We start from the raw sequence: 27,155 nt of genomic DNA on the forward strand, positions 1-27,155 counted from the left end.
GGAGCGCAGGTCGGATACATCAACTATGTTTCTTCCTGAGCAAAGATTTTACCTTCGGACCCAGTCTTTTAAGTTGCAATCCACCACAAGGGTACACTTCTAAAGCCCCTACGACTTCAGGGAAGGGACTAGGAGACTTGAGGGTATCTGGCAAAGGCCAGCAGCATGGTCCAGTCCAGGTACAGTTGCCACTGGTCGGCTGGGTTCTGACAGGAAACATTCTCTTGCAGCTTGTTGTCTCTCTATAGTCGCAAAGTAGGTAGTCGAGAGTTCACTTCTTTGTCCTAGGCACACAAGGGAGCAGGTCCAGTCCTTCAGGGCTCCACTCAGGTCCAGCCCTCTTCTGATCTTAAGCATGCTCAGAAAGTTTTTTGAATTTGGTGCCTGTGGATGCCACATTTATGTCTGGATCCAGCTGTGGTCGGCAAGGAGCGACTCCTGGGCATACCCTAAACAATGGGGTAAATGTTATGGGGCCAGCCAAAAACACTTTTTAAGTAGTTCTTGTTTTCCTTACTGCAAATATGCCCAAAATGCAAATACAAGATAGTCTTCAACCATACTGAACTTGAGCTTTGAAGGCTGGGGGGTGAATGGGCAGTGTACTATGTTCATAGTAGTGCCCTCCCACATCTAAAACTAACATCCAGTTTGAGGCCAGCCCTGAAAAAACTTAGAGACAGAGGTCTGTTAGGATAAAAGCTGGGTCCTTTATCAACCAGACATGGGATCCACAAGAATTGTCTTGGGTTCCTATTCTCCTTTTCAAAGTCGCCCAAGTGCTACATGTGGCCCAACTGACCTGTGCAGGAGGATTGGCTTCTGTAGTATCAAAAAGGAAGCCCATAGCCTCCACCCTGCATTTTCTGCGGACTTCACAGGCAAGTTATATATATATATATCAATTAGTAGTATGACAATTTAATGATATTTAAAAGGGAAGCACAGACAATTTACTACTGGACAGCAGGTGTAAAGTCCACAGCCTTGTAAAGACAGCCAAAGTATAGGACCTAGCAAAAGGCGGAAAATCAGGGCTGACCGCAGCAACGGCGAATTTAATGCAGTTTCTTACATATATTTTGCTGGTCTTCACACAGTAATTTATTGAGAAATTCCAAAGCCTGCTGTTGAGTCTGAACGATGTTGTGTTTTCCATCAAGAGTGATCCTTCGATGGCTGGGTACAGCATAGCGTAAGGAATGTTTGCCTTGTGTAGCAGTTGTTTAAAATTGGTGAACTTGTGTCTCGCCTCCTTGAGGGTGGTCATGAAGTCCAGGAACAAGAAGATGTCATGGCCTTTAGCATTCATCTTACTTTTCTCCTGAGCCAGCCTTCGCGCCTATTCCTGTCTTGATAGTTTGGAGTGCAAGCAATAATGGGACATTCTCGTCCTCCCAAAGCTACAGTCGAAACAGCCTCTTTAATATTCAGCCAGGTCCTCCTTCACCCCCAGGCGTCACACTGGCCCCAAATAATAGGATAGAGCGGGAGTCAGAAACAGACCAAGCCCACATGGCAACTTTCAGCCGTCACTGTGGTCAATAATGTACAGTGATGTCTAGTGTCTTCGGTGATCATATACAGTATATGAACCTAAGCCAGAGCAACAGCTTTGGGCCAGAACACAACATCGTTTTCACCATGGCAGCTGATAATCGCAGCAAACCTCACCAGTCAATGCCCCGGAAGGCCCCCATATCTTATCTATTCTGCTGAGTGTGTGCGGTTATGTAAAAGCAGCCACTGCTTCTTAGGCCAGGGTGCCTTTTCCTGCAGCTTGGCCTAGCTGATAAGTCTTCACGCAGCCCCGCTTCCCCTCCTCCTCACCAGCAATTGGCCCCAGCAGTCCGTCCAATTCTCACCGCTACCCAGCCATGAGCCGCTCCTATCCAGGTTTCCCAATCAGCGCCACCAGTTTGCCATTCGGTTCACTGAAACCCAAGCACGCCAATGGGGCTATTTCTTCGGCAAATACTTTGTAGAGATCAAGCTTTGCACATTAGTGGATTTATTTCGGTTTATTCATAACTGTGTAGTCGCTATACAGGCCCCCGCTATGTTCCCCAATTCAGGGTTGTTCCAACTAACACCATTGAAACTGCCTTTTGAAGACCAGCAGCAGAATCATGTCATAATAACGCAACATTCCAAGCCAATGACAAACACGCTGTAACTGAGCCATAACATATTATCTCTTTTCTTTACAATGAACAAAATAAATGAACAGTAAATATAAAAATAGACTATCACTTAACATGTATAATTCAAACATTTTCAATGCAATCTGTCTCGCATTAGTGAAAATTAGAGCAATTGCCTTTGCGAATGTCACTGCTTTTTAGTTCTTTTTTTTTTTTTGTTTGCAGTGGAGTGATCATGACCTTTGTAAAGAGATAAGAAGGAAAGGGTATGGAGAGGAAACAGTGGAAAGCAGGCATGGAACGAGTAGTGCTTTAAAAGAAAGAGGAAAGACGGCTTTTGTGCACATGTAAAGTGCCCCTCTAGCGCTGCAAATACACTACTGCACAAGACAATTGGAATAGCACACACAGACGAGAACTTAACTGAATATTGTATGCATACTGTACTATATGAAAGAACCAGGTTAGTGTTAGATTCCTTACCTTAGAATATCCCCAGGTGTCAGACTGGATCCGTAAAGTTTTCGTCAGTAGTACCCCTGCGCGTCGCTAGGCGTCGTCTGCGACTCTGCGTCCGTCGTCAGCATCGTGATTGCCGGGATGACGTCGTCCGAGTACTTGGAGGCCGCCCTCGCCCGCTGACGTCAGTTCTTCTTTTTTCTGCACCAGCAAGCGCAGATCTGGGAAGAGCAGTACTCGTAGTCATTTTTTGACTAATGTCGGTGACCGACCCCCACCGTCGGTGCCTTTACTCCCTTGGGCCGACCATGATGACAAGTCGTGCTCCGACTGCCGGACCTTGACCTCGAAGGCTAGACGGGAGCGGTCCCGTAAGCTACTAGAGCTCCGGCAGTCGGCTCCGCGCCACTCAAGGTCCCGGTCGAGGAGGAAGTCGAGGGAGCGGTCGCGAAGCTGCAGTCATCACCGCTCGACAAGTCACCACCACTAGTCTGGCTCCACGTCCTCAGGTAAGTCGAGGCATTCGAAAAAGAAGTCGAAGAGGTGTCATCGCTCTTCCGACACCCCCTCGACGCTTGCGCGATGCGGCCGGGGGTTCGGTCGACACCGCTCTGCGGCTCCGTAGGAGCCACAGGCGCCTCGTCCAGCTCCATACCTACCGGTCCCTGGGCTGCACGCGACACCTGAGGAGATAAGTGCTTTCCTCTAGGCCATGAGGTCGCACTTCCCTCCGTCGGAACCTGCAGAAGCGCCTTCGGGCCCGCGGGTCCGACTGGGAGCCCTAACGGGCCGGTGACCCCGGCGCCGTCCGGTGCTTCGGCTCCAGCGCCGTCGGGTGCTTCGGCTCCAGCGCCGTCGGGTGCTTCGGCCCCAGCGTATTCGCAGAAACTGCAGCGAACTGGACGACTATAAGAGGCAAGCCCACGATCTCACCCAAAAATTGCGGAATCGGGGATATCCTGAAAAAATCTTGCACAAAAGTCAGAAACGAGCACGCAATCAGCCTAGAGCGGCTCTACTGGAGAACGTGCCAAAATCAATGGATGAAACCCCCCTGACCTGTGTTACCACGTATAACACTATTTCCAATAAAGTAACCAGAATAATAGGGAAACATTGAAACATACTAAATACAGGTAACTTGAGATGGGAGAAACCCCTTTTCTCGTACAGAAAGGCACGGAGCATCAAGGATGCAATAGTCAACACCAGACCAAAGAAGGAGACGCCAGAGAGAGAAACGATAACCAATATATGGGGTTTACCGAAAGTGACAGGCCACTATACATGTGGGAACTGCAGCGTTTGCCCATTCACCAACAATACCAAGACATTACAGTTGGAACCTAACAAGACCTGGACAATTAGAGGGCAAACTAACTGTAATAGCGAGAACGTCGTCTACAGATTAACATGTCCATGCAACCTACATTATGTAGGAATGACTAGCAGAAAAGTCAAACTACGCATTGGAGAACACAGGAGCACTATCAGGTGCAAAAAAACCAACACAAGGCTCACTGAACATTATTTGTCGGTTGGACATACACCTGATGAGTTACAGTGGACAATTATCGAGCAGGTTAAACCAGGAGCCAATGTTAGTCAACGCCTGTTCGAGAAGGAACAGAGGTGGGTGTATAGACTTTCCACTCACAAGACTGGCCTGAACGATAATATCTCTTGGAACACAGTGATGGAGTAAACTTTTTCTCCTATAGACTTGACTTATAAGCAGAGTATGCTCTCATGAACCAGCTGACCACTCTGCGCCACATTGTACAGGTAAATACCAGGAAATACCGATCGGAGTCCCTTGTGAATTACCTGCCTTTCCCCATTCCTTTTCCTTTTCTGTCTTTATACCCCCACACCTATTTACCTAAATTGCAGGGAAGGGGTTTTCTGCACCAATATGCCTGAACTTCCCAGAGGAAGCCTTTCCTCCCGTTCATACGAACTGGTTAGCGTGATTGCCATAGGAACGGGACCGCTCCGCGTCACGCCCTAGTCATTACGCGATCGGGAGAGGAAGCAGTTCCCTCCCCCTTACCGCACTCCGATTGGCTCACCGAGGGTCACGAGCCGACGCCACGCCCAACCAGGAAATACCGATCGGCTTACCTTTCCGGCATTTCGGAGACAGCCGGTCACTACACGGGGCATCTCTAGCAGTAACCATGTAGATTTACCGCGAGACGAACAGAAGTCGCAAGTAAGTGTAACCAAGCTGACCTACGTGCGGGGCAGCTATCCAACGCACAGTTCGTTCATCACTTTCTATTGAATACGGGCAGAACCCTGCTCATCCACTGCCTCGGTTTCCTAACTGATATAGGTGACGGACACTTGCCGTCTTGGAAATGCAGATGCCCATGAAGCGGTAGTTACCGCCTCAAGTGTAAGCCTCACTGTATCGTTGTTATGATTCACTATAGTAACGCTAGCACTACACGTAATACCCACCAACGCTGTGTATACGTAGCCGCCCACCTGGGTTATTTCTTATAATGATATCACAATGCTCCACATCGCAGCATGATAGAGATCACTCTCCTGCACATCTGTCTCTTCCCACAGTGTACCCAGTCGCCAAGCCAGACCGACACCTCAACACGGCGCTGGTTTTTTAATTCAAGCACGTTCCGGCAACCAGCACTGGAGCACCCCTATTTTGATCGTATTAGATGGACCCTACCATTTTAACAAGATGTTGGCATGATTATTCCATCTATTGATCCTTTGTTTGTGATTACGACCAGCAGAATATGTGTTAAATGTACTCCATTGTTTTGTCTACCCTGGTACGTGATCCCAACCTTGTCTCCCCGTTTGTCTTACAGGTTTTTTTCCCGAATAAGGAAAAGACACACCCTTTTACATGAGATCGCAATTTTGCAATCTCCAAATTGAACGAGGGCAGGGCGCACCTTAGCGTGTGCGGAGCACCCAGTTCAATCACCACGGTCCTGACGAAAACCTTTGAATTATATTTTTGGTTGAAACATGTAGACCTTATCTTTTCTTGTTAAATCTCACATAGCACACTTCGCTATTTTTAACCCACCAAACGTTTTGAGACACCAAAGCCTACCTAACTAGGCACGGGTGCCACACTGTTTTTTACAGGGGTTCAAGCACTCAAGAATAAATACTTGAAGTGAGTAGTTCTGGCCCTTTTTAACACACCTGTCATCTTAATTTTTATGCACATATAAAAGAAAAATTAACCAGCTCCACTGTAGTCAGGTGTCGCAGCACACCCTGTGGGCACTCGGCCTATGGGGTGGGACCCCGATGATGAAGCATGTCACCAACTAGGTTTGTGAGTGAGGGGTCTTCTATAAGGACATGTACTGTCCGATAACGGGTTGGGGCACAATGTGCTGACCTGAGCTTTAAGCTCTAGAAACCAGGAGTTCCCACCTCACATAGTTTATGTAAGTTCCCTGACTCTCTCCTTCTGTTATATACACTATCAAAGGCTACCTCTCGGCCATTTCAGCCTTCTTAAGGGTTCCTTATCAGCCTTCTCTTTTCAAGTTCCCTGTAGATTCTTGAGGCATCACGCACATGTTCCCTGCTGTTCCCTTCGTGATGCCTCAGTGGAACTTGAATCTTGTTCTAACGTATCTGATGGACACTCCCTTTGAGCCACTTCATAACAGTCCTCTTTGTCTTCTGACTCTTAAGACTGCATTCAGTCTCTATCTTCTAAACCTCCTTTCCTCTCTGCCCATCCGGACAAGGTTGTTCTAAGGACTCGTCCTTCTTTCCTGCCCAAGGTGGTCACAGCCTTTCATATCGGGCAGTCCATCACCTTGCCCACCTTCTATCCTCCTCCGAAAGAGGAAGAGAGGCTCCACTGTCTGGACCCGAAACGTGCGCTCTCATTCTAGCTGGACCGCACACACCAGTTCCCGGTGGATGACCAGCTCTTTGTTGGTTACGTGGGCGCAAAGAAGGGATGGGCGGTGCACAAGCGGACCATCTCTCGGTGGGTCGTTTAGTGCATCAAGGTTTGCTACTCCTTGGCGAAAAAGGAACCTCCTGTTGGGCTGCGTGCCCATTCCACTCTGGCCACGGAGGCTACTACTGCCCCGGGTCGGGGAATCCCCTTGCAGGACATCTGCCAGGCAGCTTCGTGGGCCTCGCTGCACACGTTTGCTAGACACTTCTGCCAAGTTGGGAGAGATGGCTTTTTCGGCCGTTTCTTTCTCCAGGACTTTCTGGTGTGATCTTCGTTCGCAGACCCACCACCGGGGTTGTTATTGCTGGGGTATCTATTCTAAGGTAAGAAATCTAACACTAAACTGTTCCTTTCAGATGCACAAGTTACTTACCTTCGGTAACGATATGTCTGTAAGAAACAGTAGTTAGTGTTAGATTCCTTACCGCCCCACCCATCCTCCCCGTTCTGCGAACCGATATCTAGGGTTAAGGACATCCCTTTCAGGGCCCTAGTTTCATGGCACCAGTGTCGGTTTCTATCATGGCTCTGCATTCCTGGCGCGTAAAGCTATGTACAGAAGTGACGTAAGCGCGGGAGGGCGGCATCGAAGTACTCAGATGTCATCCCGGCGATCACAACGCTGACGACGGACGCTGAGCCGCAGACGACACCTAGCAACACGCAGGGGTTCTGCTGACGAAAACTTTCCGGATCCAGTCTGACGCCTGGGGATATTCTAAGGTAAGGAATCTGACACTAACTACGGTTTCTTACAGATATATCGTTATCAAAGGTAAGTAACTTGTGCGTTAGTAACGTTTTAGATATTAAAGTTAATATTATATGCCTTATGTCTATGTAAGCGCTCCACCATCCTTTTGGAATGTGTACGAGCTAGGAGAGGAGTTGAAGGGATGTGATGACGATGAATGGGAGACAGCAGGAGGTGGGGGGGACATAGAGAGAGTTATCGGGTGAGAGGGTGTTGTGAAAGCAAATTGAGGAAGCTGTTCCTTTGCGAAGGACCACTGGACGCTCGTCTTCAGAGAAATCATTGGAGTGAGTCAGCCAGTCCCACCAAACACGGAGTAGTTTATGATGTAATAATGAGACACTCTGTGTCACAAAATCAACAGCCTGGGGCTCTCTCTTTATAATGGGTTGCATTTACATAGTAGCCAGATGTTTATTATAATTTGCTGTAATTTGCTGTAATGTGGGGGAAAACACGAAACCTTTAGTATTTAATTAAGTATAGACGGGGCATGAAAGTAAATGACGGAGGTGGGCAGTCACAGGCTGTCTGAACATGCAGGCTATAGTGAGAGATGGATACTGTGTTGTGCAGATAACACTGCACCAAAGTTCCCTTTTACTCAGTGAATGGTGTGCAAAGCACCGTAGCAGTGAGAGCTTTAAAAGCTCCAGCTCGTGTGACTGCAGGGGTGGGCAGAAAAGAAGAAAAACAAAGAGAGAAGGGAGGACCAGCGGAGGAATGTAACTCAAGAATGGTTGAGCGGTGGGAACAGTCATGGTATGCCACAAGGCAGCTGTGATCCGGGGAGGGAGACGGCTAGAAGGCAGCACTGAAAGAGTGGCAGCCAGAAAAGGGATTGTCATGAGCAAAAGGGGCAAGATAATAAATAGAAAAAAAATGACACAGGGAAAAACAGTGATGCAGAAAAATGAAATGAAAGACCATAAAACTAACCCATTTGCATTAACAAGGTGTTCAAAGATACAGCCTGTTTGTTTGACAATCTCCAAAAAACACCTTTGAGACTCGTGTTTGTGCTGCGCTGCTATTCCAATCTGAGAGGGGGTCAGAGGAGCAAACTGAACACCCCTTATGAAACTGAAGGAGCCAGGCTGACTCTATAGAGGACAGGCCGTAGGTATGGGGTTTATGTGACCTGACTAGGGCTGTCAGCCCTTAATATTGTGAAGTAAGAGGCCAGGCTGCTGTGCGCATATTCCAGTGGTTCCTTTTTCTGTCAGTGAAAGCGGAGTTGCCAAGCAGTCCTCTTACAGCGCTAAGCAATTGATCCTCACATTGCTGCCATTGCGGTCGTGCTGCATTAAACCTGAATCTGTCCCATTACTAACACTCTGTAAATGAAGCAACTCGGCTCACTGTCATTATACCGCATAAACGTACACACAGAACACAAAATCCCTTGAAACAGGTTGGAGATGGGAAGCAAGTGAACAGTCACAGGCGCACACAGGCACATGCACACACAGATGCACACACACACACACACACACACAGACACTCACGCGCAGACACTCACGTGCAGACTGACACACACACTCTCGTCTCTGTGTCTGCGATGTGCCTATAAAATTGCCAAAATGCTAAATATGCGATGACGTTTCTTTAAGTTATGCCCTGGCATAACTTAAACAAACTGTAGAAAATGGCCTAAATGTCCAGCCACCTTCCAGATAATGACGTGGATGGTGTTTCACTCGATGCAGAGGGAAAGGGTGGGGGAGGGAAATGCTAAGTTTGTGCTTGAGTGTGGGAGTAGGGCTGAACGCGAATCAGGAGGGTGAAAGTAATAAAGCATAGCTTGAGAGCGCCCGACTTTGAAGCTCCAAGGTGGCTTCCTGTGGTGCCTAACAATGAAGCGGCGTACACTGAGCAAAAGGAAAAGCAGCCATTAGCTGAGAGAGAGCATTTAGTGCGCATGGACAAGGGTGGATGGGAGGAAAAAACTTTGTTTCTGCTCTGAAGGTGGGGGGAGGGCTTCTAACGTGGTCCAGGAGGGGAATCAATAAAGCATAGAGCAACCCCACTTTGAAGCTCAGAGGTGAGCGCGCTCAAGAAAGGAAAGGCAGCCTTCAGCTGAGCGCGAGCACTGCTCAAATAAAATTGTGCTCACAGTGTAATAAATAACATGCTGTGTAAGAGTCCATGTAACAGGGGCAGTCTATATGGGAGCTTACAAAATTCGAAAAGGAGGGACTAGTAAGCTATTTAACTAATTAAAAGCCAGTATTTACCAAGGACAGATAGAGGAGCCAGTAGACAAGATGGGAGGGACTTCAAATCCATATTCAGAACGCAGCATGTCTTGAAGAGACACCGTAAGTGCTGCCTAGGCAAGACTTAAAAATGTACTACAATAAATAAATCAAACTGCAAATAACAGCAGAAACACAATACATCTTTATTACATACAGGCATCACAAACAGACCTTCTGATAACACAGTAAGTGTAAATCCATGCATCATAGAATTATATTCTCTATCTCATTTCAAATCTTTTACGGGATGACCTTTTTAACTCAACCCCTGATAACTCAGGCCCTTGCATGAATCCTTAACTGCCACAGGGTCCGTGGGAAACATCACCTTTAACATTTCTGGACAGACCAGCCTTTTCCTCTTTATTTTACCTCAGCGTCTGAGGAACATCTTGCACCAGTAACTTTGACTATCTTATCGACATTTCACCAATGTCCCCCTTCCACATGTACAGCACTTCTACAAACCCAATCAATCTTGATGGGAAGCCCAATATGGTGCTCCAATTTCTTCACAAAACCTGGCCTCTTTAGTTGCTCAAGGTCACCCACCAGAGAAGAACATGCTTAACACAGCTTCTAGTATCATACCTTTCCGATTGTTGTCTTTGGTTCTCATCACTCTTTGGCATGAGGTACTATGATCATCGATTTTAATCACTTGGTCCTTAATTGACCTAAGCAACCAAGATGGATACAGCATCGAGGCATATAGACAACCCCTTAATTATATGAATGGGAACTGCTGTGTAACCACTGTCTTTCTAGGACCAGCAGTGGAATCATGTCATGACACCACATTCCATGCCACTGACTAGCATAATGTAACTTAGCCATAACATGCTGGCACCAGCTGATGCCCAGATTATTAAGCGTGGCAGGGCTGTACTTCAAAACTAGATCTGACAGAGCTGTCTGATGGATTTTGTCAGATGCTATTCCCTGAAAGAAAGACCCTCACAGCAGTGCTGCCATGTTGTTCATTCGGCTCTCTGGCACCCAACCCCAGATTTATGTTTCTTGACGTGTAGGAATAGTGAGATCCATCAGTGCCAAATCATCAGCTGTACATGAAATGTAAGTGCAATGGGATAGACCGGTCATGTGCATTTGTCTAAATATTCGTAACGCTGGAACTGTAGAATTTCCCTTCTTCCCAGGTCCAGAAGCATCTGCAGAAAAGTCAGATTCCCTTAATGGACAAACAACTCATGTTTTTCTTTTTTTTTTTTTTTTTGTAAACCTTTATTTGTACTAAAAGGAAATACAAATTTGGGCCTACAACCAGACCGGCCGGCCACGATACAATAGAGCAATCCAAAAAATACAGACGAAGAATATACAGATACAATCAGGATAATATGCAGTCAATACAGTTCGAAAAAGGAAGGGGGGGGAGAATCTGGACGGCCCACAAACAGGAAGAAGGAAGGTTAATTTTTATAATATTACAATAAGGAGTATAACAGGCTCGGATACAGTATAAATGAATCCAGGTTCCCAGAGCAAACTATTGGTCATAAGAAAACTAAAGGGGCAGCAATGCGGGAAATTATCACTACAGTCTACATCAGTACGAAAGCAAATACGATTAATTAAAATCAACATACAAGTAGACTCATCGTGTGCACCTCTACCACCCAATAGCACAGCAGAGATAAAACGATTGAACCGGAACACTAAAATCACTAAAGCCAACCCGTCATACTAACCCTAGGGAGAGAGAGAAAGAGAAGGGGAGGGGAAAGAAAAGGGGGAAAAAGAAAAATACAGACTGAAAGAGAAGAGCGCCGCGTCGAGACAAGCATCCCGTAGTAAGGACACAGAAAGAGCAGGAGTATTAGCAACAAGGAAGGGATGGGAGTCGGCACTGAAACGCAGCATAGCCACAAAAGGAGAGAAGCAGCAATCCAGACCCCATCCCTACAATACCACGGGAGGCAGGGACAGCCGCGGCGCTCCCATAAAGGGATACAAAAGGGCCATAGAACAAAGGAAAATAAACCGGGAAAGAAAACCCATCCCACCCATCCCACCCAGCACCCCTGCAGAAGGCTACGGCCTACCCCCCCAGCAGCGTGCCTGTCGCCCGAACCCGAAATGTAGGAAACACGAAAGAGAAAAAGAATAAGGAGACAAAAAGAAGAATTAGAAGACAAAAAAGATGTGAGGGAGGAGTGAAGAAGTAAAAACAAAATGGTCGGCCTCAGCCCTCCGCCCAACCAGTCAATCGTAATACGTGTAGACGAAAGCGATACAACTCGAGCATCATAAAACATACAAGGGGGTCACCCACCGCACTATGCACACGGGAAAGCTCGCCACGGATATGTATACCAGCAATCCACCGGAAGCAATGTATCTCACCCCAGGCCTTCCTTAGCTACAAGCAACTCCCACCATACGACAGCGAGAAGCGAACAACTCGGTGCAAGGCAATCACACGAACAAAAAATAGTCCGATGAAGACGTAGGCCAGGGAGGGCAATCCTTAAGCAAAAGTCCGGGTATACAGTGCAAGTGTCCCAACAATGTTAACAGGGGCAGGAAAAGACAGGAGTTCAGTCTCGCCGCTCGGAAAAGCGGGGGTTCCCCTGCAGAGCAGAAACACGACCTCATCAAGGCAAATAGATGTAGCAAGCCATTATGTTTCTCGTACACTCGAGTAGGATCCGACCCCAGAACGACATCCGGGCCCCCAAACTCCAAACAGTGAAGCGCAGGAGGTTCAGAAGCCAATCGTTCGCATACCTGTCGACGGCCAGTGGCAGTAGCTCTCAGCGCGGCCGAGGGGGGTGAGGCAGAAGCATCACCGAGACGAGAGGAGACCGTGAAAGACCGGCCCTCTAAGATGGCGGCGGACCGCATCGATAGCCATGGGGCAATGGGGGTCAAGGCCGCATGCAAAGACCGCAGTGCTTCCAGAACGTCGCCGATTGTAGGCTCGCGCACACATGGCCAGGCCCCCGTGCAGTCCAGTAGTCCAGGTCCGCCGTCCGGAGGATATCCACGGCCTATCTCGATGGCCGCCATTTTGTGGATTCAGGCTCGTCACCACCTCCCACGACTCCCGGATCAGGGCCTCAGATGCGGACCTCCACAGAAACCAAGGGGGTCCCGCTAAAGCAGCCTTGGTGCAGAAAGGAGAGCCGCCAAAGTCGGGGTGCAGCCTGCAATACCTTTGGCGTGGTCGAAGAGCAGATCCCGGGCGCGAGGCTCCAGGATGGATGGACGGAGCCGCGGCAGGGGGGCCCCCTTCACACGAGCAGCCCTCGGTGCACCGTGCCCCACACCAGCTCCACTGCCGCCAAGGCAAGTCCGGATCAGGACCACCGGAATGTTCGCACAACGGTCTCCAGCCAGCGGCTCACGCTCTCGGCCGGGGCCGACACGTACAACAATGCCAGGCTGGGTCCAATAGGCGAGGCCCCGGCTTCATCACCGCGGAGGCCCTGGTTCCTCAGGGGGCACAACTTCGGAGTCGCGGCACGTAGGAGCCTCCAGGTCAGACGGTGAGTAAGAGCAACACGTTGCGTTTCAATCTCTGCTCGAGTGCATCGTCCCGGGGCAGGATATATGGCAGGATTTGCGAGTCAGGCCGGAAGGCTGACGGAGCCGAGCTACAGAGCGACCATTACGATCGCGAGCTTGGCTCCTCCCCTCTCATGTTTTTCATTGCCATGTCATAGTACATTGAAAGTCCATCAGATTTTTGTCTCCTTTGTATCACTAAGCGTGGCTATCTGATTGCTAAATCTACTGTTGTACTCTGGCGTATGTAGGGCGCACAGCTGAGTTTTGTCAGTCAACAAAACATCATTCGGTAGATCTAAAATATATTGTACTATAAAGAAAGCCACAATATCAGTTTCTATTAGGAGTGTATTTGTTGCAGACATGTTATGTTGTATAGATCTTCATTTATAGTTCATATATTCACTAAATGTTACTGTATGGATCTTTATGCAATTCAAGACTTTACAATATGACAGACTATTTAAAAGAATCTGTTTGCTTCCCCTTACTCTTTCTGTCCACTCCTATGTAATGGGAAATATGGCTTTGTAATCTGTTCAGATAGGATGATTCTAGAATCGGTTCTTTCTCCAGAAGGAAAAAAGGTAACGGTATCAGTAGATTTTTGCTACTGGAGTAATTTTAGATGCACATGAAACCACCCCTCTTCCCAGGTGAGGAGTTTTAGAGGACCACATTCGGACATACTGATGCATAATTTTAACACATTACAGGGTGACAGTGTTGGAGCTTGTGTGTTTCTCTTCAGTCATAGAGACCTGTGATTGAAACCCAAAAACATTGAGATTATATGTTTTCTTGAATCAACTACTAAAATTGAGCAATTATAAATGTACGAATCTAGAATAGCCTCAATAATAAAGCTTTTTACAAGTGGGGTTATTTTATTAATATAACCATTTTTTAGGTCTCGGCTTAGAGACGCGCGAAGCGCGTTCTTGGCAGAGAACTATAGCAATCGTTTCAGCCGACAAAGGGAGACAAAAGCTGGGCACGCGCCCAGCATTCTGAATGGGAGAGGGAGCGACAAGAGCACGCCACGCGAGGATTTGGTCGCGCGCACGCTCACGGCGCCAGCGTCTTCACCGCGCGCCGATGACTGCTCTCTTCCTGGCCGGCTTCACGGAAGGCAGCATGCTTGTCTCTTGTTTGGCTTCGGCAGCCCCCGAGGATGTCTCCATGATGCCTGAGGTGTGGTCCCCCCCGCAGTGCCCGAACGCCATGAGCCTCAGTGTCCTCCAGCACCTCCCGTGTTCCGCTCCCCCCTCCGGCACCCCCGTCCATGCCGCTGAGCCCAGCCTGCGCAGCCAACATAGACAGCAGCACCATCCGCAAAGCCCAGCCCAGGGCCGGCTCAACCGGGCCCGCGGGGGAAACTAAACCCAAGAGCGGTGAGTAGATACCTGGGCGTGTGTGTGTGTGACTGGGTTGGGTGCTGGAGAATTCCTCTGGGCTGTGGGATTATTTGTTATGCACGCCGTTCGGCGTTTGCGGTCATTTAATGCTTTGCGCATTTTTATGCACAGAGAGGAGATTTACCACGTCTTAATGAAAGACTGCAGAGTGGTGCACGTAATTTTGATTACATTCGTTTGTCTGCTTTATACTATGAGCACACGCAGTGGGGTACTTTGTTTGTGAAGTCCTGCTCCTTAAATCTTGCACTCGCAGCCAACAGTAGCATACACACAATGATGTACCCTTGTACAGTGAGATTCTAGCATTTAATACTGTTCCAGAGTCCTAGCAAGGAAATATCGCGCAGCCAATTTCGATTCCGATGTTTGAGGTAGTGATTGTAAAACTGATTCGAGCCTAAAGTCCCTTACATGGTGCCCTAATAAGCATACATGCAATAAAAGTGAGCAGTAAAGATTAATCCACCTAAACGTTCAGTCATGAAGTGCGCAGCCCACACACCATCCCCTTGCACACTGCGATCTACATCGCAGAGACATAACTGTAGATGTTTTGTAGTTAGTGCAAAGGGTCCCAGAGCCTGCTTTTTGGGAACCACATCCGCATTGCCTAATTTTGGTTCTAACTACAGAAACCTTTGGTGAAAAGTCCCAAAAAATGAGAGAAGTTGTGGTCCCACAGCAGGCTGGGGACGCTCCTGATGGGATGGTGAGTTTCATCACAGGGTACAGAACCTAAGCAGATACACGATATGGCCAAAGCAGAGGCGCTACAGAGCAGCAAGGGGCCTGGACGCAAGAAAGGAAAGGTGGCCTGTCCACCCCTACTTGTTCATTTATACCTGTGCTTGGTACACAGAGAACAAACTTTGTTAAAATTATTTTTATTTTGCTTGTTTCACTGCGTACTCCTTTTTTGTTGTTTGTTTTTTTATTACATTTTAGCCAGGACTCAAGATGCAAGGGTGGGGTCTGCTGTCAGTAGCGTAGCCCTAGTTCAAGGATTGGAATGAGCCCATAGTAATTATCAGGGCTCAGTGTGCCCCTGAGGCCTCTTGGCTCCGGCGCCACTGCTCCTGCTGCGCAATGAAAGCCACTTCCCTGCCTTCTGCAAAGGTTCTCTGGGTGAATTCCTGACTTAGCTTCTTCCCAAATAGGAGCTGGAGAAAAGTAAGAGTCGCTATTGACAGGCTCTAGTGCAGGAAGACGCCCTCACTCAGTGTGTGGGAGGCATGGCAGTAGTTATGAAAAAGCATACACACGCTACAGATGTGATTACAAGAATGATTGTCAATGTCACAATTATATATGTACTATTTTAAAGAGTATTTGCACAGAACCATTACTTTAATTGTGAGTAAACAGTTCAAGGTTCACGAGTAAGGATTTTTTTGGCTTTAAACCTAAAAAAACTTACTGCAGGTGCGGTCACGTCTTTTGTGCTTGATCATGAAAAATAAAACATTTATGCTGGTATGTTGTTCGCTTGCCAGACGTTATAGTAATATTGTGTGTGTTTGTGTGGCTCTCTGTGTGAGGGTGGTTCTGTGTGTGTGTAGGTGGGTCTGTGTGAGGGTGACTGTGTGTGTGTGTGTGTAGGTGGCTCTGTGTGAATGACTGTGTGGGAGGCTCTGTGTGAATGACTGTGTGTGGGTGGCTCTGTGTGAATGACTGTGTGTGGGTGGCTCTATGTGAATGACTGTGTGTGGGTGGCTCTATGTGAATGACTCTGTGTGTGGGTGGCTCTGTGTGGGTGGCTCTGCGTGATGGTGCAAATGCAATAGGTCTCGCATTTGCGAGAGATTAAGCTATTGGCATTGTAAATGACAATGCCATTTATTTATGTTTTAAAAACAAAAAAGTAAATAAAAATAATGTCATGAGCAATGCCAATAGCTCTAACTTTAACAATGCCGTGACCATTGCATTGTAAATGCTTGTCTAAGCCTGTGATTGGTATGCAACTTACACATGACCTGACACTGCTATATGGATTCGGACAGTAGTATTAATACAGGGTTTTACAAGGAAAATCGAAATAGCCTCCTAGATCACAGGAAGGACCTTTGTACGCGTCTTGTGCTACTTGACTTGTACTTTAAAGAAAAACGTCGAATTCTCAAATATTTCATTTGCATTTGTGTAGCTGCTATAGTTGCCTTTCTGTGTGTAGAAGAGGTGGTTCAACTGCTTCATAATGGGCTGAAGTAATGACCGAACCGGTCAGTCCGCAATTGGACCCTAGTATAGCTCAACTTTCTCAGAGTTCTATGAAGCCATTAGGTTGTCTAGAATGCCCTTTAAGCAGAGGTTGACCTTAATTTTAAGTTTTTTTCCTAATGGTTTTTCTTTTTCTTTCACTGTTTTACACCAGGGTCCACCTGATTTTCCACCGCATGCTCCTCCTCATATTACTGGAAATCTAAACCAAGGACCAAGACTTCCTCCTCCAGATCATTGGAGAAGCCCTCCCCCTGTTCAAGAGAGGGATCAGTTTTTCATTGGAGGTAAGTCTTGGAGGTGTGATGGGTTTCGCAGAACATTTCACAGTTTTTGAGGAGCAATGTATACTATGTAGAAATGGTGCTATATTTTTTGACGTTTGCTATCTGCTAAAATATTTTAATCTGTTAACAGTAATTTCGTCCTCCACAAATGACTGCTTTTAGAAGTGTTTTACAAAGATAGGACTTAGAATAGAGATGGTGACAGGAGTGTTACTGGTTTTGGAAATGGGGAAAAAATAAATCGAGAGTAACATCAGCTGAGGTTCAAGGTGTGGCAGCAGACAGGGGATGGAGTCTGGCATTGAGCTTAAACGTTTATTTTGTAAATGCTCTGCTCCAATTAAATTGACAATAGGGACACATATTACTAAAACTGGCTTACTCTTCTGATGGCAAACAAGCTGCATTTTAAAATACCATAAAGATTCAATTACCTGCTGTAGAGATCTTTGTGCACCAGTGATTTCCAGGGTATAATAACGCTAAGATACCTATACTGGTTAATGCGCTTGCTGGAGAGCTCATTGCGTGGTATTGTCACATGTGACTCACCATGAAATATGATGCCGGGTTAATGGGCCTGCTGCTAAGCATAACTTGTAACACGCAGATCACTGATTTTTATTTTATGTAATTAGCACCGTGGGTTACTGTTTTTGTCACAGTGATAGTTGATACCTAAAGAACATAAATGACAATCCTTGTCGTAAAGCACTGGAAGTTACAGACCAGCATCAAGGAGCTGTATTCAAACTGCAAGGTAGAGTTGTAGAATGTTACTGGTTTTTCTCAATGTTTCATTATTCAGAGGCTGCTAAAAACCGTTTATTTGGCCAGTGATAAAGACTTCAGTACAGACCACCTCAACCGCTGCATTCTGTAGAATGCAGCGGTTCCACTTCTGACTTTGTGTTTCTCTGGACTACTCACTATTCACATGTAATGCTTACAAGTATGGATATGCGACTATTACACCATGTAACATTCCTTGGCATATCCAAAATTTCTTATGTATTGACTTACATACTTGCATGATTCATTACCTCTGTATAATATCTGTGTGATGTAAAAGCCCTCTGTTGCACTACATTGGGATGAGCCGCACACTTAAATACATATTTTGAAGTGCTAGTTATATGGTTAGTAATGTAATTATTCATATAGACTGACATGAAGCTCTGGCATTTTTACATCTCTTCTCTACAGGGTGTGAGAAAATGGGGTTCTGTTGCAGTATTACCCCACTTTTTACCTGGCTTTTGATGCAACTTTGTAGAGTACTGGGTCCCTGCTGTCCATGTTCCCAGTACCAGTGTTCTTTCCCTAGAAAACATGTCCACAATTGGTACTTCTGCCCCTCTGTAAGTCCCTAGTAAGTGGTACCCTAGGTACCTAGGTCCTGGAGGCTGAAGAGGGTCCGCTGGGGACCCCTCACTAGGACCACGCCACTGCCCTTGCAGCTGACATGCTCCTGTTAGGTGAAAAAAGAACTATGTCGACATGGCACACTGCCTGTGTGCTATGCCAGCTAGCACTGCATAAGACATAGGTAAGTCAACCAACTAGCAGGTCCTACCTATGGCAGGGTGCACCATATCCCAGGTGTGGGCATATCTTCATTAGCAGATATGCCCCCACAGTATTTGGGTCTATCCCCTAATATTGCAAGTGCCAGGGAAGAGTGAAAGGGCTGGTAACATGTCAACTCAAGTTCCACAGCACCATGATGGTTTCACTGAACCCAAGGGTGTTAGGTACCAAACATCATCTTGTAATAAGTCCACACTGATGGCAGTGTGAGATTTATTTAAACATCTACTCCGAGAGCACCTCAGAGGGTCATCCTGAAAACCTGCCAACCTTGGTGTGGTCTCTGACTGGCTTTAGGCAGCCACCACCAGACATGTTTCTGGACCCCTGGTGGAGAGCCTCTGCTCTCTTGGACCAGAAACAATGCACATCCTTGGCGGAGGTGTCAAACCTCCTCCCTTAGGATGGGCAACTGCTTGAAGGGGAAGCTTCAAAGTCCTGCCGCCTTTGTATGCAACCCCCAACCTCTGCTGCTAGCAGCAGATGGCAGCCCCCAGTTTACACCCCCACTTTGGGGGGGAAACTGGCGGTAAAACATAGAAAGGCTAGGAAGTGTGCCCACCTTTGCCAACTCAACCCGTCTGGTGGAGGAGGCGAAGTTAAGCACACTTTCCTGTCCCTTCCATCTTGAAGATGAGGAGACCCCTCCAATGAGTGGTAGGTCTATGCCCCCTTCCCTGGAGGGTGGCATAATAGTGGGTGTAGTCACACCTGCTAAGGTGCCTATTGGCCCTACCTACTACTACTCTTAATAAAAAGAGAGAAAACAAATTTTAGTATTTAGGAGGCTTCCCCAACCTGAGCAACTAGATCTGCAACGACCTAAGAAGAGAGAAGACATCTCTGCAGAGAAGACTGAAGACAAGTACTGCTTTGGCCCCTGCCGTACCGGCCTGTCTCCAGCTTCTGCAACCTGTCTTGCAGCCAGCGACCTGTGAAAACCTTGGGAGGACTGCTGCCTTTGAATAAGACTCATGTGAGAAGTTGGCCTGGTATATGATGTTCACTATTCTAGTGAGCACCTTGCACCAGTCCAAACAACCCTTATGGTGATGGTTGTAAAGTCAACCTTATAGACCAGCTATCCTAGTGGTAGCATGGACAAAGCAGTCTTAGGCTAAACTCAAGAGGGCATGTGAAGCCAGCTGTTTTACCATATGTAACCCCTTTAATACCAAGTGAAAGGACACCACACAGGTTGTATATCAAAATATATATATGTATTTATTTCTAACACAATCCTCTGAACTCTTTATGAGGTCAGAGGCACCAGCACATAACAAGATACTCAATTAAAATACAATAAGTTGCACAAAATACAGTAAAGCCTTAGGGGCACTTCGAACCATATACTAAAATAGTGGTATAAGAACCACGTCACGAACAAAGGATAGGCCTAGGGCCTGGAGAATCGCTGGGGCTACGCTGTACTACCAAAGGATAGGGAGCAGGAGGCCCACGGGATTCGCGTGCAGTGTCTTTACACGCACGCAAGTTACCATAGAGTTATAATGGGAACGAAAGAAATGGAAACTAGTTCTTTTAGGTCACTTCCGGATGGACAAGGAGAAAGCTACTTGAAAGTTAGACACTAGGATAGTAAATACCCACAGGAGCACCGAAGTACTCGCGTTACCTCACCCACAGGAGGAGGGTGCATAGGTGTCAAAGTGTGTCGGGTTTCGTCGCTGAATCCTATGGAGCCTTGAAGAAAGATGCTGCAGGCGACCAGGAGGGAAGTGTCCAGTTGGATCCAAGGGCGGATCGAGGATGAAAAGTACCTGAAAGCAGAGGGGACAGAGTCTGGGTCACTAGCCAGTGACCAGGACGGAACCAGGAAGGAACCAGGCGATGTCGCGAAGCAATCAGGTGATGTTGTGAAGCTTGTCTCTGCAACCACTTGGACCAGGAGGTGTCGACGATGACCAAGAGCTGGATACTGACTGTCCCACGAAGGCTCTCTGTCGGCGGTGTCGGCTTCCGGATTGGAGTCAACAAACCTTGGCAAAGGCAACCCACGCAGGAATCGAAGATGGCTTTTGGATCAGACCAGCAAGGTCTGATGGGCTTCTCCTTTTCAGGGAAGCAGGGGCCAGTCTGGAGTAACCAGACCAGCGGTGTAAATCAAAGGGTTCGTCGTCACAGAGGCCACTAGCCAACGGGCAAGTGACCGGACAGACGCGTCGAGCAGGAAAATGCAAAAGGGCCCCACGCAGAACTCGTGGAGTGTGGAGGGCTGATCTTCGGTGCAGTTGGTGCTCGGGCTGGGGCTTCTCAATCCCCAATGCACAACTTCCAAGGGTGCCTCTGAAGTTGCACGAAAAGCAATTCGCTGGCTTTCCAAGATGGCCGCTCCCACGTCTCTCGTCGCCTCCACGGGTCTCAGCTCTGCTGTGACTGTGGATCGGGCTGTTGGAAGTCTGGAAGTCCGGGTCTTGTCAGGCTCTGTGCTCGGACTCAGTTGGGAGCGTGGACAAAGCAAACCGTTGAAAGCTTGGTGGTGCCTGCTTGCACAGGGTGGTCACTCCTTGACCACAAGGGAGATTCATCAGTCTTCTATCTTAAAGTAGAACGTCGAAGGTCCAGAGTTTCGTTTCAAGTTTCAGTCAGGATGAATCTAAAGTCTTGGGACTCAGCTCCTACCTATATACCAAATTTAGGGGCTGGATTACCTGCTAGGTCCCCCCCTATGGGTGGGACCAGGGAAGGGGGTGGTTACACCCCTTTCCCTTTGTCCAGTTTCGCATCAGAGCTGGGGCTGGAGTGCCCCAGCACCGGTTTGAACTGGACTATGCATGGGACACCTTGTGTGCCCCAGGCAGTGTCTCATTTCATTCAGCCCTCCCTGCTCCAATACACTATGGCCTGTCTGGGGTGGTGCTCACACCTCCCAAGACAGGAAACCTATTGTCCAAGCCTCCTTCGCTGGAAGGACTCCCAGCAGCAGGAGGTCAAACTTGTGTCTGTGGCAGCAGCATCCATCTTGTAATGCTGAGGCTCTGGTTAACTTTAACCGAGATTAGTAGGAACAACATGTCTTCTCCCTCTAGAAGGGTGGAATGCTACCCCCGTCGCCAGAACTGGCGAGGGGGTAGTATTCCAAAGCGTATGACACCTTACACGACATGTTTTGATAAAGCCAAACCAAAGTTAGCATTTAACCGCGAGGTTCATAATGCACTTAAGAGTATATGGTATGGCTATATCCTGGAACAGCTATAAGGACATGGTTCGGAAAGCTGCAGACAGGCTCAGCTCATGCTAGAGCACCATCTTACATAAAACCAAGCACTCTGCCTTCAGGATTGTTAATGCCTGCCATAGGAGTGACTTATAGGTGGATATGTGTCTAGATATAAGGTTAGATATAGGAATACTATATCTAAGCAAGGGGTGATTACACGACCTTGCCCCAGCTGAGTGATCAGCCAGTTGTGTCAGGATGGCCAGCCAGGGGTGGCAAAAGATATGCTACAGCCCCTGGAAGGCCTTGGGTGCACCTATGCCCTGGGTACCTATGGTACACTATACAGGGGCTCATAAGGTGACCCAATATCAGTACATGGAGTACATTTTACAGTGAGAGCAGATAGCCTGGGGCCCTGATTAGCAGGATCCCAGGCCAACTAAGTCGAAAACCAGCTAAACACAAGGAAAAAAATCTGGGGTAACCATAGTCAGGTATCCACCTTCCTACAACAATCTCCCGTGGACAGCAGACCTGTCCAAGAAGAAACAAACTCCAAGGACCCCGGATCCCGGTGGATCCGAGCCTCCTGCCCACTTTGCACCTAATGCTCACAGACCGAGTCTGAGTGGCTCACATGTGCAGTGAAGTCTTCCCAGCGATACTGACCTTGTGTCCAGCGTTGGCTGGCCTATCCTGATCTCCACCGCAGCGCCTACAGTTTGAATCCAAAGGCTCACACAACCGTGACTGGCTCTAGTAAGGAGACTCCGACGTCGAAAGGCACCCCTGCCCCCGAAGCCCTTGGGCCTTGGTGAGCTGAACCGATTAAGCGCCCACATCACTCCACATCTCTACTTACCCAGGCTCAACCTCCGGTGAAATGCCTGTGGCCTGTTTGCCAACTGAAGAATCTCCAAAGAAAAGCATTGGGCGCCCTACTCTGATTTTGTACCCTTCACCCAGCCGCCCTTGTGCCGCTGGTGGTGTATGTTTGGTGCTTCTTTGTGGCCACCTGTGTGGTGCTAACCTCCAAAGCTTTCCCCTGCAAACGATCTACATACCTGCAAGTGGTGTGGCTCCAGGCACCCCTTGTCTCCATTGAAAAGCATTGGGTCAAACTCCTAATTTGACTTCTGCACCTGGCAGCTCGTGTGCCGCTGGTGATGCAGTTTTGGTACTCACCTGAACGTGGCCCCTTGCTGACTTTCGGTCCTGAAGATGAAATTGTAAGTGCTTTACTTATCTGTTTTACCACAATATTGTTTTATCCCGTAGGAAAATTTCAGCACATTGAACTGTGCTGAAAGTTTCTACGAGTCGATTTCCAAAGTATTTTTATTAAAAAATGTACTTAACTTACTGCAAAGATCTTGGTCTTAAAATAAGATACAAGCAAAGAATAATATTGAAAAATTGGTCTGGCTCTCCTTCTTGAGTCGTGTGCCCATTAATAATCACTGTTGAGCAATAAATGCCTTACACTCCTCTGTGTTCGGCCTAAGGCTGCTTGCCCACACCACCACGAATAGAGCACTGTGGGTTTTACATTGAGCCCTGTACACTTGGGCAACCCCTGCACTCTGTGTACGAAATAACCACCTGGTGGCTATCATATACAGAGGCAGGTTCCTATACAGGTGTTGAAATCGTCAAACTCGTGTCTCCAAATCAAAGTGTAGATCTTAAGCACTTGTGAAGTGAAAAGATGAGTGTCTTTGTTTTCTCTATTGCATTGGTATCAATGTTTGAAACTCTAGCTCTCAGCCAGTATGAAACTCAAAGGCATATGGATACCACTTTAAGTGGGGCATTTTGTAATGGGCCCAGTTGGAATTAAAAATACAAGGCTTTCTTCCAGTGCTTAATTTGAGCTGGTGGTTTCCAAATCTCGGCACCGCCACTTAATTGGGTTCCATGCTCGGCACTGGCACTAAATTGTCAACACTGCACTTATGACAGTCTGCCACATGGTTGCGCAGCTCATCTAATTTAGAGAATGAGCATTACAATGGGTGTTTATAAATACAATACACATTACAACATTACTAATACCTGCCTCCCCAGCCATTCCTTTAGCTTTGGAGACCTGGAATAATCTCAACTGTCGGACTTGCAGGCGACAGAGATGGTTATTAGTTGGTTCGAGGCATGTGGGCTGCTAAATTCATATCTGTTGCATTAGATCGCCGCCTAGTGTTGGGTCCGGATGATCGCACATTGTTGTCCTGGAAGAGTCTTCGAAGTATCCTGAGATAGGTGGCTCCTCCCCTGGACTACAGTGCGCATGGGCATCGGCTCCATCCCCAGATTGTTTTTTTCCGCCATTGGGTTCGGATGCGGTCTCGACGTCTCTCTGTCGGAACCGAGAAAAACTAGCTTTTTACGGCCAAAAGGCCTTACTTTCATCGCGTCGGTATTGTTTGCGCACGGTCTTGAGTTCTTCCGTCTCTTTGAGTCGGATTCTACGGAGTCGTATCACTCTTCGGACATCGAGGCCTTCTCATCGCAACACGACCGCAACTTTTCAGCATGGAGCGGAGCCCGTTTAAATACTGTCCCGTCTGTGGGTCGAAATACCCACATATCGATGTGCACCCGGTCTGTAACAAGTGCCTCTCGCCGGACCACAACGAGGACAACTGCAAGGCCTGCTCCAGATTCAGGTCAAAAAAGACTCTCAAGCTTCGGCGCGCGGTGCGCCTTGAGGCCAGACAAGCGGCCCCGGATCCAGAAAACATCTTCGGCGACCAAGAGGAGGAGGGCCGGAGCCATCATCTTCAAATTTCACCGCCCGCGACGGACATCGAGGCAGATCCGGAAGACGGCGATGGAGTCGTGGGTCAAGGCCTTGAATACGTCGACGAGGTAGGGGACGTCGAAGAAGTTTATGGGGCCGCGGAAGATAGCTCGGGTGATGAGCTATGCCCCGAGGGTTATGCGGATCAGGCTCGGGTCACGGGATCGCCAGTCGGCCTTACCCAAGACCCCGTACCGCAAGCCACGGCCCCGCCTTCAGGCCCGGCCACGGACATACTTGCTGTGCTGCCCGTAGCGAAACCGAAACTAAAACCGACGGTATCGACTACACCTAACATGGCCGACCCGAAACCGAAACTTACGGATTCGAGCGTCCCTAAGATGGCGGCCGTTCCACCAAAGAAACCGAAACCTGCTGCCTCATCGACTCCGTCGGCCTCCGGTCCACAGAAGTCGAAGAAAACTGTTGATTCGACAGTGTCGACATCGTCGACAGAAGAGGTTTCCTCTAAGAAGGGAGTTTGGCACGGATCGACCGATGCGACGCCTTCAAAGCCCGCCACAGCTGGCGACAAGACTCCGGTTCCGACTGGGACGTCGTTAGTCGGGCGCGTGGTGGAGACGGAGCAGGCAAAATCTCACGGATCGAAAGCTGGAACCTCAACACATCGGTCCAAGGACTCTGTGTCTACGGCTGCAGCGTCCACGTCTAGGACTCAGAAGGGCCAACAAGATGTCGGATCCGAGGGCAAGAAGAAGGCCTCCTCGTCGGCGCCAAGTGCCGCTGTGAGTGACGCGTCCCCCATCACCGCTTCACTACAGAGAATTCGGGAGAAGGCATCTACGACGTCGGCTCCGATGCCATCGCACCAGAAGCCGATGGACTTGCCGGCGAAGCCTGCTGGTAAACTTCTCTTCCTTCTGCCGCCCAAGGAGGCTCCGAAGGCCTTTACGCCAAAAACGGCGCCAAAGACATCGGAATCGTCAACGTCTGGAGCACTAACAGGTCGACTACTCGACTCAGGAGAAGATTCTGAGCGTTTTATCGACGCAGACATGGGCAAATTAACCCTTTACAAAAGAAAGATCACTTCGCAACCAGTGGACTCCTATGTTATCCCACTGAAGAAGAAAAAGCTTGCTCAGGACGCTTCGGCCCTGATAGAACCTATTCAGCCTCCCCCTAGAAGGAGCCCAACACCTTCCCCAGACCACTCTGAGGGTGAGGGATATGGAGAAGATGACCAATACACTTTCCCCGTCAATGAACCCGATGCACAGCAAGATTCCTATGACGACATAGGTGACCAAGGCACCCAGGATGTGGGGCAAGACCAACAGCCTTTCAGTGCACGTGCATCCCCAACAGAAGATTCTGCAGGTTTTCATGCACTCATTGAACGGGCAGCTGCTAATCATGATGTGGACATGCATGCTGACCCAGTAGAAGAAGACTTTCTATTTGACACTTTTTCAGTCTCTGAAAGGACAGTAAAGACACTGCCTATGCTCAAAGGGGTCCTTAAACATGCTGCGGACATCTTTAAAGAACCCACCAGGGCGAGGGTGGTCAATCCACGCATCGAGAAGAAGTACAGACCAGCCCCGGCAGACCCTGCATACATTCGGGGACAGTTGCCTCTTGACTCCCTTGTGGTCGCAAATGCCCGCAAACGGGCGAACTCCCAAACAACGGGTGAAGCTCCTCCCCCGGACAAGGAGTCAAAAGTGCTGGAGGCAGGGGGAAAAAGGGTAGCTGCGCAGGCTGCCAATTTCTGGCGTATTGCCAATACACAGGCACTATTGGCACGTTATGATAGGGCGCATTACGACACCCTAGAGCAAGTTTTACAACACCTGCCTCCGCAGTTTCAAGAGGCTACCAGACTGCTTATAGAGGAGGGAAAACTAATCTCTAACGCAGCCATAAAGTGTGCACTTGATGCCGCAGACACAGCAGCTAGGGCTATTAACACTAGCATCATGCTGAGACGACAGGCATGGCTCCGCATATCGGGGTTTAAACCGGACATCCAAACAACCATACTCAATCAGCCCGTCAATCCTGATAGACTGTTTGGTCCTGATGTTGACACCACCCTCGAAAAGATTAAGAAAGACAACGAAACTGCTAAGTCTATGGGGGTCCTACAATCACAACAGTTCAGGGGCAACACTTTTCGTCGCTCAGGTGCACGTGGAGCCACCAGAGGACAGATGGGTCAACAGTCACAGTTCTCCAGAGGTGGAGCACAGTCCTCGTACCCCAAGCAGAACAAAGGGGGTTATCGAGGAAACAGCAACAAGGGGCGTGGCAGAGGAAACAACAATTCCCGCTCCTCTGCCCCAAACAAACAGTGACTCTCTGTCACTGCCCCCCGACCATTTAACACCTGTCGGGGGGAGACTCCAGCAGTTCCTGCCAGTCTGGACAAACATCACCACAGACAGGTGGGTACGACAACTTGTCCAGTACGTTATTGTCTAGAGTTAAAGTCCACTCCACCCAACATTCCACCAAGGCAACGGCCTATGTCCGCAGAGCATTTGCACTTATTGCAGCAGGAA

The 27,155-nt window shown here is 48.3% G+C and overlaps 1 protein-coding gene across 4 annotated transcripts in view; it reads left to right on the plus strand.

Annotated features, from left to right (window-relative positions):
- Positions 1-27,155, plus strand: part of RBM33 (RNA binding motif protein 33) — a 667,388-nt gene that overhangs the window by 337,889 nt on the left and 302,344 nt on the right. For all 4 annotated transcript variants that reach the window (XR_013601648.1, XR_013601647.1, XM_078663257.1 and 1 more), the window contains exon 11: positions 16,918-17,050. Coding sequence is in view for 2 of the 4 variants with exons in the window: in XM_078663257.1 (XP_078519383.1) it covers positions 16,918-17,050 (133 nt within the window). In the remaining 2 variants the exon portion in view is untranslated. The remainder of the gene's footprint in view (positions 1-16,917; positions 17,051-27,155) is intronic.

Source organism: Lissotriton helveticus, chromosome 10, assembly GCF_964261635.1.
Source record: "Lissotriton helveticus chromosome 10, aLisHel1.1, whole genome shotgun sequence".
Taxonomy (NCBI): Eukaryota; Metazoa; Chordata; class Amphibia; order Caudata; family Salamandridae; genus Lissotriton; species Lissotriton helveticus.